This window comes from Haliotis asinina, chromosome 2 (assembly GCF_037392515.1).
Source record: "Haliotis asinina isolate JCU_RB_2024 chromosome 2, JCU_Hal_asi_v2, whole genome shotgun sequence".
Classification (NCBI taxonomy): Eukaryota; Metazoa; Mollusca; class Gastropoda; order Lepetellida; family Haliotidae; genus Haliotis; species Haliotis asinina.
Window position 1 is genome coordinate 15858953 of NC_090281.1, and position 11848 is coordinate 15870800.

Below are 11848 nucleotides of genomic sequence, written 5' to 3' on the forward strand. Positions count from 1 at the left end.
CTACGCTATAGGGATATGGTGACATGTGTCAACCAAGTCAGCAAGCCTGACTACCGCTCCCGTTAGTCGCCTCATAGGATGCTGAAGACAAATAATAATTGGGGGCACTTGTTGAACATAGTGTTACATATTTGCTTTGTCATTTGGAAAATGTTGATGACAGTCGACACTGTCACATGTGTGGCTGATCAAAACGTTTCATATGTATCGATAATTCAGCCGAATGGTTCGGAAAACCAAGGCGCCCATAGACATATGTTGATCCATGTTGTAGCTAGAGCATCGGTCTCTGTATTGTTTGCTGAGCTTTCGCTTTGGCAACATATCCCTGTATTCTTTAATACGTTTTTCCTATGGCAACAACTCTCCATATTGTTTGTTGTGTTATCCCTACGGCAACTACTCTCCGTATCGTTTGTCGTGTTATCGTCGTGGCAAGCACTCTCCATATTGTTTGTTGTGTCATTACTATGGCAGCCTCTCTCCTTATGGTTTGTTGTGTTATCCCTATGACAACTACTCTCCATATTGTTTGTTGTGTTATCCCTATGGCAACTATTCTCCCTGTTGTTTGTAATGTTATCGCTATGGCAACTACTCTCCGTAACGTTTGATACGTTTCGCTATGGCACGCACTCATTGTATGTTTCCTATGTTATCACTATGGCCACGGCTCTCTGTATTGCTAGCTATGTCATCGCTAAAACTACGACTGTCTGCTATTGTTTGTATCGTTGGCTATGTTAACGCTATGTCCATGCCACTTTGTATTCTTTGGCATGTTAACGTTATGGCAACTACCCTCTGTATTGTGAGCTATGTTATTAGCACAACGCTGTGGATTGTTTGGTATGTTATCGCTACAGCCTTGTATTGTCTGTATTGTTTGGTATGTTATTGCTATGTCCACGGTTTTCTGTACTGTTTGGTTGGCTATCGCTACCACCTTGGCTTTCGGTTTTGTTTGCCGTGTTATCGCAATGTCCACAGCTCTTTGTATTCTTTGCTATGTTATCGATATGGTCAGAACTCTTTATTGTTTCCTATATTATCGCCATTGTCACGACTCTCTCTATTATTTGCTCTGTTATCGCCATTGTCACGACTCTCTCTAACGTTTGCTCTGTTATCGCCATTGTCACGACTCTCTCTAACGTTTGCTCTGTTATCGCCATTGTCACGACTCTCTCTATTATTTGCTCTGTTATCGCCATTGTCACGACTCTCTCTATTATTTGCTCTGTTATCGCCATGGTCACGGCTCTCTCTATTATTTGCTATGTTATCGCCATTGCCACGACTCTCTCTATTATTTGCTCTGTTATCGCCATTGCCACGACTCTCTCTATTATTTGCTCTGTTATCGCCATTGTCACGACTCTCTCTATTATTTGCTATGTTATCGCCATGGTCACGGCTCTCTCTATTATTTGCTCTGTTATCGCCATTGCCACGACTCTCTCTATTATTTGCTCTGTTGTCGCCATTGCCACGACTCTCTCTATTATTTGCTATGTTATCGCCATGGTCACGACTCTCTCTACTGTTTCCTATCTTGTCACTATGGTCACGGCTTTGTGTACTGTTTCCTGTGTTATCGTATGTCCACAGGTCTTGCTATTGTTTTTTATGCTATCAGTACGACTACAGTCTTTTCTATTGTTCCTATGTTTTTACTATGGCCACATGTCTCTGTGTTGTACCGTAGGTTATCGCTATGGCAACCACTGTCTGTATTGTTTATAATTCATGGCTATGACCAAGCTCCAAATTGTGCAGGTGGGTGTGTGAAATGTAAATTCTTGATGTTAAACAACTCGCTCATCAAGGTGAACAGTTCGATTACCTTTTCATACCTTCCTTGAACAGGATAAAACATGTCTATAAATATGCTTGAAATGTTAGTTCGGATGAGGATTTTAAAGTCACAAACATATAAGCTTAAGTGTTCTGCCCAACAAAAATACTTTTCTTTGAAAGAAAAGACAGTTATGTTTTGCAAAAATGTTCTTTTCGAATAGCTCTGCCATGTAACATAACACGCATTCTAGTTACCACCGCGTATATCTCAGGTTTCACAGAAGTTCGAAAGTAACCAAAGTCTGACACATGTTTCAGACAATGGACAAAGCGTTGAGCGAACCTTTATACGTATCTGCAGCAGTTGGGAGAAAGGTCAAAGCTGGCGTACAGTACGTTAATGATCTCATGACTATAATAGAGTCTGGATCCAAGGACGTTAAGGATGAAGCAAGAAATGCCTATAAGGCATTTTCCCACGCTGAACGAAAGCTAACTAAGCACATCGATACTTTGACTGAAAAGTGCCTTGGCAAGGAAGCAAGGCTTTCGAAGAAGAAAGACCATCACCGGCAACTTCTGGTGTCTTTAAAATCCTTGAATGCCTCACTTGATGAAAAGAGAAGACACTTGCAGGAACAGGATCGAAGGGTTTCCAGTGCTAAAAGGGACGTTCAAAGAGCAGTGCAAAGCTTTCAAAGAGCAAGGGAAGAGTTCGAAAAAGCTGAAAAGCATCGCAATGACGTGCGAACAGCAGGTTGGGCGACCATATGGATCCCAATAGTTGGAGCAACAATGCTGGCAGTCGCTGAGACGTGTCTTACAAATGATGTGGAGAATGCCGAACATCGCCTAAATTCAGTTCGATTGACACTGTCTAACGCAAGGGACACTTTGTCAGAGATGTCAAATAACTGTCAACAAACTGAGAATGAATTACAAAATAAAATAGATGAAAAAGAGAGTGTTGCTGCTGATATTGCTAATACAGAGTTGTACATTCAAGCTACTAGGAAATACATTACAGCACAAAACTCCAGCCTGGTCAACATGCGGAAGGTTATTCACAAGCTCAGTCTAGTTTCCGGACGAGCCGAGATCTTAAGGGATGAAACTAAATTAATGTATGACATAGCACAGATTGGAGAACCCTTGAAGAATCTGGTTGAGAGTTTGGAGGGAGTAGGGGTCGCAAGGTCCGAGTTGTGGATTAAGGTTCTCTCACGCCCTGCTTTCAAGGCTGTCGGGGCTGCAGAAGTAGACGAGTGGTGAAGTGTGGGCCTTATGATGTACATTGTAGTTAACTGCAAAATGCAGTGAATTGGCTGCCCAAAGAAATTCATTGTGTTGTTGTTAGACTGTTCATATATTTTATGAGAAAGATCGCTTTTGGTGAGGTCTATTCACTTTATCACCTTACACTGAGAAACTGGTTTCTACGCTGATTGCATAATATTGTCATCTTGTGTTTCTTTCTTTTAATAAAAGTATTGTAATTTTAAAATTGTGCAAGAGTTTTATCCACTGGGCACGTATGAATGTATGTATGCGTGCGTGCGTGCGTGCGTGCGTGTGTATGTAATGTTAGGTCACTGTTGTATTATTTTTTGTGGCTGCTATATTCCACTTATATGATAGCATATCTATGTATGCTTGTATGTGTACTGGTGCGGTTGAGTAGCCTGGGGTGAAAAACGTTGGCTTGTCGCGTGGAAGACCCAGGTTCGAATCCCCACATGAGTACAATGTGTGAAGCCACTTTCTTGTGTTCCCCGCCGTGATGTTGCTGCAATATTGCTAAAAGTGGTGTAAAACCAAACCCAGGCGGTCTGTGTCTGTATACTCATATCTACAATTTTATATAATGCTTGTTAAGTAACCGTTCTGTGATTTCTTCAAGGTTGCACTGTTCCAGTATATGCGGTCTGAAGACTTGTCCTGGGCCAGACAATCAAATGACAAATGCATGTTCCCGAACATTCGTATTACTAGATATAAAGAGAATTCAACATGGCAGATGTCAGAAGGCAGGACATTGCAACGGCGGAGAAAAGAGTAATGAGCCCAACCGATGCGAAGGTAGAGATTTGCTTTTTCTTGAGAGAGAGAGAGAAAGAGAGAGAGAGACTCCATGTTACAACGTATGTGGTAAAAACATTCCTAGCTTTAAACACACCAAAAACCTATGTATTTGGTTATTAGTATTCTTATGTACTATTCCTTTCATAGTGCATCTTTAATCAAAATTGCAGGAAGACATGATACTGGTCCTTGAGCCTCATATGAACTGGCAGGAGATGCTGTGCCCAGCCCCTCTGTCCGTTTGTCTTCTGGGTCAGCTGGTGCTCGTCACTCTGGACAAGGACGTCTCTTTGGTGTCAGAACTCATGGACAGATCAGCCTTTAAATATACCAAGTACCCTGATTCACTGAGGACAAGCATAGTTCAGGTGGCCAACCAGGGATGGACTTCCTTCAACTGTGCCAACAAGAACATGGACCAGATCCGTCTCCTTACCCTGCAGATACCTCTCCATGTCAAGAATGCTGTGAAGGTACTTATAGAAGGATTCATTCACAAACACCATGCAAACCGAATGTACAATCATGCCTTTTGACATACTAGCCTGCTTGTCCAAAGGGACTGGACTTTAGTATATACTATTTCATCTGATATGTTTATGTTACTCTTTTTATAAAATTGTGACCGAAGGTGACTTATAACTGTCACGCACCGCCATTAAAACATTTTCAACAGGAAAGAGACAAACTTTCCTTACTATTGTCTCTGCATCTTTTCCGGGTTTTTTAAATACACTTGTTTTGGATCCTTTAGTTACAAAGAATTCTTATCAGATGAATGATACCACGATAGCAAAAGTGTTTCTTATCCTTCCTGCAATCACTTATGTTGTCTCTAAAGCATCCCTGAGACAATCACTCTTCAAATAGCATTGTGATTGTACCTTGTGATCATATCATTTGCAGTTTATCATTGGTGGATCTGATGAGGAAATACAAGAATTGGTTCCAGATATTTTGGCAAACATCAAAAGGATTACTGACACGTGTACGTCGAGAGCTGTGGAAGTTGAAAAAATTTTTACTGACGTCATGAATTTGATAGGCGAACTGCAAGAGGCATTCATCTTTTCAAAAGGGGAATATGGCAACATGATTAGGAAAGCCGAAAAGGATATTGAAGTGAAATCAACTCGCAAGGAGGCATTGGAAAAAAGAAAACAACAAGCTGAAAAGGAGTATAGCGAAATGAGAGAACAGTTCCAAAAAGCTCAAGAGTCATATGAAAAAGCCCTGGACTCCATGCCCTCTGGATGGGATATGCTTGGAATGGATGTTGTGGAAGAACTCGCCAAATGTACTGTCACAACAGTGAAGAATGTGACAAGCATGTACATGATGAAATCTCTTGGTGGTATGCCATTGGTAAATAACTTGGTTTACGAAGCGTCTGTAAAGTCACAAAGGTCTACAGATGCACTCATGTTGGAGCTTCCTAGAATATCGCTGTGCATCCAGAACATCCTGGACAATTTCAGTTTGCTTTCTCAAGGGAAGGAGCCTGGAGACCTGACAATGGTTGAGTCAACATTCAATGACATCGTTACTTCTCTCTCATCCTACTCAGGAGCGTGTAGAGACAAATTCGATGGAATTAAGGGGGACGCGTCTCAACTGATCAAGACTTTCAAGGATGCCAGCAAGCAACTGTCAGGTGGGAAACAGCAAATAGAGAGTGCGAAGGGGGTGGCGGCCAGGCTAAATGCAAAGATGCAAGGTTTAAAGGTCTTTTGTGAAACTGCTTTTGGAGCAAAACCGTTAGAAATGCCGACCCCAAAGATGTCAACATATGAGCAAGGACAGTCTGCCTCTGCCTCTTCAAGGCACAGTGCACAGGCCAGATTTAAGGTTGAACAAGCTTCATCTACCCTTGAGGCCGCTAGAAGTGACTTCCGTGAAAGAAGCGAGAAACTGGATAAGGTCAGCGAAGACATCACAGCCATTATCACCGAACTTGCACGGATCAAGCTGGATAAGGTAGACTTTGACCAGATCAAAGCGTTATTGCAGAGAGGTATCAAGGCTATTGGTGAAGTCAGAACCCAATGGGGAAAACTGGTAAGATTTTTCCAAACAATATCTAACATTATCAAGTATAGCATGAATGAGAATGTCAAGACCTTTCTCCAAAGTGCTGAGAAAGGGAAGAAGTTTCGCCTGAAGTACACCATGTCGGACATGCTGAGAGACATGATCTATGTACAAGCCACCGACGCCAACACCATGGCCTACATGGTTAATAACCTGGCCGAGATGTATGTTGAAGTCTCACAGAAGCACCTGATGGATCAAGTTGCAAGTCTGGGTGAGTTGCTTGCACTGGATCCGGAAAAGGACAAGACTGCAATTTCTAGAAGACAGACAGAACTGGAAGCACAAGCAAAAGACGCCACTGCATCAATTGCTCGATTAGTCCGCCAGAAGAAGAGCGAATTTGATACAAAGGTGAAGAGGAGAATACAGAGAATTGAAACCGAGATGAAAGCAGTTCTCCCTCCACCTGAGCCGATAGACAAAGAAGTTGAGAAAGAGAAGAGGAAGGCTATCCAAGAGGCCAAGGAACTGAAGGCAAAGCTGAAGGCCGAGGATGTCGATGACTGGGTGTGAATATCATCAGTCATTACGACGTAATGGCGGCTAGTTTAACGTGGCAGCCTACAGCGTCTGGAAACTGAAATACACTACTGGCGTGGAGTCATTACTAACGAATGGCTGTGACCGCCATACATAGACCACACGTTTGTAGACGCTTCTAAGTATTCTGCCATGATGAAACTGTATATTGAAGATTAACTAAGTGGGAGAGAGAATGTTTCGCATTAAATGTCATTAAATGAGTTTAGTACTTTGTATGGTACTAAAGATTAGAAATTGGACTCACTGTAAAATAAGGTTCACTGGACATTTTAGCATGTACATTTTATCATGTTTCCCAATATGGAATATGCGGATTAAGGGTCGAAGGTGTTGGGTGTCAACTTACATAAGTGTGTTGTCAAATACAGGGAATTAGTCACAGACTTTGATATTTAGAATGTTTCAGGATTTTTATGTCTATGCTGTCTGAATAAACTTATTTCGTTATGCCATTGGTGACTACATCTCCAAATATCATCGCATGTTTGATACACCTACACGTACGTATTGCCAGGAAGATGTGCGAGTCGTAAAGGATAGCGCGTCGGCCTGGGGAGTGGTAGGACGCTTATCTGACCCTTTTGCTGACCATACCTATGGGGTGTGGTTGGTTAGCCTATTGGCTAAAGCGTTCGCTCCTCACGCCGGAGTCCTTGGTTCGATTCTCCAAGTGAGTACAAACCCGTGACGATGCGGGTTAGAACATTGGCTTTCAGTACCCCATGCTTATCGTAAGTGGCGACTAACTGGATCGGGTGGTCAGGCTCGCTTTGTTGACACATGCCATCGGTTCTCATTTGCTCAAACTGATTCTCATGCTGTTGATCACTGGGTTGTCTGGTCCAGACTCGATTATTTACAGACCGCCGCCATAGACCTTGAATATTGCTGAGTGTGGCATAAAACTAAACTCACTCACTCACTATCGGTACAGGACAGCAAAGTAGCATAACGTTTAGTGTGTAAGACTTGGTCTTGCGGCATTAAGACAAGTATTTGTTTACTCGGTGTCAGGATACTGTGCCGGGTGTGGGGTGTGTATGTCAGAACACTAGTATCTGGTCGACTAGCACTATAAAATGGTCATTAACAGGCACATGTATGTTACTATGGAAGAGTATCTTACCATATTCAACTCTCCGACGGTTCCAAGTTTTCGAAGCCATACCATGCTCGTAAAGTAGCATCATGTTTTACTTTTCTTCCATATCAAGCAAACACAGGTAAATAGCAGAAATACTATTCAAAGGGGCTTTAAAACTGTATCTTTCATGCAGTCCATGACAATCCCTACAAGCAATCTGATAAGAAAATTGATCCCTGTGACAGGTACTGTAACTATAGATCAGATAACTGTTATCGTAACTTGGAAGCTAGCCACATACGAAATGGATATGGAATAGAGTTACATATTTTAACCAATCAGAAACAAACGTTCTTCAGTGTGTTGTTAGAAGACTAAAGGGCAAACTGAAGTTTGACAGCACATGTTAACATTTCAAAAGACACATCAAAGACACGTTGTCAAACTTACGTGTTCTTTGAGCGATGCTATTTTGTAGGTTGAGTTGATCAGAGGACAAAAGCACGTGTCACATTACAATATCTTTGACTGCGATTGGTTGTTTCTGAACAAACACGAATTTAACAAGACTTCACACGTCACACTCGAGTTTGACAACAGCAAAAGTTGTTGGAATGTTCAGCACTCAAACTTAGTTTGCCGTGTAAAGGCTGCTCTAGGTTTGTCAGTCACCTTCATAAAGAACAGGGGGTTGTTGTACAAAATAATCTTAGCGCCATGACAATCTTAGGTCTGTGAATACGCATGGGTATTACAGTCACCTTAGCGCTAAGATTGCGCTGTACAACGGCGCCCTGACGCATTTGCATGAGGTGGCAGGGTAGCCTACGAGCAGGGAGACATAAAGTGTTGTAGATTATCCCTGCAAGTAGTTAAAGTGTCTTCTCGTCTTGCCGAAGATCCATCACTGGTGTCTCCGCCGTGATATCGCTGGAGTATTGTTCAAGGCAGCGTAGAGATAAACTCACTCACTCATTCATCCAAAGGCTGGTAAGACAATTTTTGACAAAAGTCTAGCTAAATTCATATAACATGTTCACATGATTTGTTAGACAAGTTATATAACAGTCCATTCACTGTGTGAATTTCCATGGAAATTTACGTTACCAAATTACATCACAACAACAGGTTGAAACGACATTGACAGATTGGCGGGATATAAACAACAGTATACAAAACAACGCTTGTCTCGCTAAGTTCACGTCACTCGCCATCAAGTGGAAGTGTGTTTTGAAAGGCAGCGTACATGTCTAAGAGAGTTAGAGTTGCGCCCCTTGGGTGGTAGTTCAGGACGGCATTCGTCACCACTCACTCCATTCAGTAACCTCCAAGAAGACTAGCCAAGCAATTCATTGAGAGTGAAATAAATCACGTGTGATGTAGGCATATGCCCCAATTCAGTCGTATGTCTGAGTGAGTGCGAGATTAGGTGTTGACCGTTTTCATCAATATCCCAGCAATATCACTGCAAGGGACACCAGAAATGGGCCTCGCACATTCTATCCCATCCTCGATATCTCCAGGGCATACCTTCCGATAAGTCTCCACTATACCCTGGACGCATCTACGGCTCTGCCCGATAAATTTATTTCCTCCCTTTGCTGGCTCCGCCGTTATAAACGAGCTTGGCAGTGTCAACAAAGGTAGCGGTCACAACCGCGAAGGTTTGCTCGCAGTGCGTTCCAGCAGAGACCATATAATCTATTATATGGTCTCTGGTTCCAGATTTTAGGGAAATCATACAAACAAATTGACAGGTCCGAAACTTTAAAACAACATATGTAAGAACGCCTTCTACCTCTTCCAGATAACCTCTGCATGGTTTCTGTTGCCAAGTATAATCTGTTAGATAATTCAAAAAACGAAAGTGAGTTGTGATTGGTTCGCTCAACTTCCCAGCGTAGACACCTGTGTGGATCAAAAGACAGTCAAGGGAGGTAATGATTTTTTATCTGGCACAGCCGTAAATGCTTCCAGGGTATAGTGGAGACTTATCGGAACGTATACCCTGGAGATATCAAGGATGATTCTATCTATGTCATGTGGAAGTAAATTTGTTGTGACGAGACAGGGATATTTCCTGATTGTAAATATGTTTCGTCAAAACTACATGAACAATCAGACAGGGGCAAAATACTTCATGTGCTACCTTTATGTCGTTATCGATAATTATGTCATTACCTGGAAAGAAATACCACACTTACTGACACAAAGGCATAAAGACAGAAGTTCATACAGCGAGTATTTGTTGAACATCTTGTGCTGTTGAGCCACCAACATCCCTGATGCCCAATAACACGTAGGTACTAATGAACAACATGATAATACGACCACTGCCTAGATTTTCGAGCCTCTCTAACTAGGATAGTCGTAAGTTAATGTTAATGCATGGCATTTACGTCTAACATAGAAGTAAGAGAGCCACCTTGTTTATGGATCGGGACGACAATACCTACACTGGGTAATATCCAGTTTCTAATCTCACCTTAAATATTAAAAGAATGCTAGATTATGACTGATGAAAGTTAAGTATCTATTTTCATTTCATATCGATACCTGGCTCCGTTCAAAATAAGGATGAGTGATTGAGTGAATTTTGTTTTAAGCCACTTTAAGGAATATTCCAGCAATATCACGGCATGGACGGCAGAACTTCACACGTTGCACCCATGTAATGAATCGAACCCTGTTCTTCGGCATGACGAGCGAACGCTTTGACCACAAGGCTACCCCACCGCCCCACCAAATTAAGACAACAGTTATCTAATCTATAGTTACATTACCTCAAAGTTTATGATATAAAAAGGGTATTTCTTATCATAGTGCCTGAAAGGATGTCTTTGGACTGCATGGTGGCTAGGCACTTGCAAAGTAACTTACCTGTACCTACGTAGGTATTGGCCTGTGCTTGTGACAGCGGATTTCATAGTGGCAGCCCACCGCAATACTCGATGTCGTTAATGAAGGCTCAAGCTGTTGGTAACGCTATTTCTGAAGAGTTGTAAAATCTTCGTTTTTGTTTGAAATATACACAACTGAATGTCTTACAAACTTCATTAACAATACGGAAAACACTTCAGGCAGTTGAAATGTCATTATTACGTTCTTTAACGCCCGATACATTCCCCCGATACAAGGTAAAGATATCCAGGAGCACCGTTCGTCGATGTTTAAGGTGACCTGGGCCTAGGTTTTCGAAGCTCTGTTAGCGCTAAGATAGTCGTAAGTTAAGTTTGATGTATATCACTTACGACAATACAAGCGCTACGAGAGCTTCGAAAACCTAGGCCTTGCAGTTCGTCCACCACAAACACCATCTCACAGGCAGGAGCATTTGAGATGGAGTAGACATCATGGCCGCTGGAATCAAAGATAATGGTATCATGTACCCTTCACAGATCAAAGCAGATTCAGTATGTCCTTCCACAATGATTCATGGCTGTCATTTTTATTTTTGAGGGGTTGGTGTATACAACTGATGTTTGCTGGTGTTGTTTGAACTTTTTGTTTTTATATCAAGATGTTTCATGTTTGTCAACACATTAAACATTACGATGACACTTTTAGTTCCAGTATCTCTTAGAAACCTTTCTTTAAAAGTGGTATATATAATTTGAACCTCTGTATGTTTTATATTTACCTTGGATGCCCCATATCCAACACAGTATCCTGACGACGAGCCCAACCCATACTAGTTTTAATGATGCGAACCAGAAATAGCATCTTTCAGCTTCTTTTGGTAAAGGGTGAGCGGGTTGGATATGGCTTACCGTTGCTTTTAGCAATATTCCAGCAATATTATGGCGGGTACACCGGAAGTAGACTTCACACATTTTCCCTATATGGAGAATCGAACCCGGGTCTTCGGCGTGACGGGCGAATACTTTCATCACTACGTCACTGCTGAATGGTCAGCAAAAGGATCAAAGAAGCTGCCTTTCATTCCCCAGACCGACGGTCTATCCATTACGAGGGGTGTTCATTAAAGATTTCCACTGACCCACTTCTAGTTTTCTTACTGAGGATTGGAGAATGCCCCTTCGTATGACGTAGTTAAACAGTGGCATCGCCAGTTTAGATGTGTTCGGAAATCTGAGGAAACTGTCCCCATTCCTGGTCGACCTCATTCGGCCATTGATGAATACACTGTTCTGAAAGTGAAGACAGACACTTTTGAAGATCCCCGTATATTGTTTGCCAGTTAGCGCATGATGGTATTACATGAAACGATAGGAGAGGCTTGCA

At 42.0% G+C, this 11848-nt stretch overlaps 2 protein-coding genes across 2 annotated transcripts; both read left to right on the top strand.

The window, feature by feature from the left end:
• Nucleotides 1-2208: 2208 nt before the first annotated feature.
• LOC137271601 (tropomyosin-like) lies at nucleotides 2209-3072 on the top strand. Its single transcript, XM_067804043.1, has one exon. The coding sequence runs from the start codon at nucleotides 2209-2211 to the stop codon at nucleotides 3070-3072; it is 864 nt and encodes a 287-aa protein (XP_067660144.1).
• A 738-nt stretch (nucleotides 3073-3810) lies between these two features.
• On the top strand, nucleotides 3811-6509 carry LOC137272295 (myosin-11-like). The gene is made up of 3 exons (XM_067804658.1): nucleotides 3811-3879; nucleotides 4053-4355; nucleotides 4789-6509. Exons 1-3 carry the CDS (start codon nucleotides 3811-3813, stop codon nucleotides 6487-6489), a joined length of 2073 nt encoding a protein of 690 aa, XP_067660759.1. The 3' UTR covers nucleotides 6490-6509.
• The last annotated feature ends 5339 nt before the right edge of the window (nucleotides 6510-11848 follow it).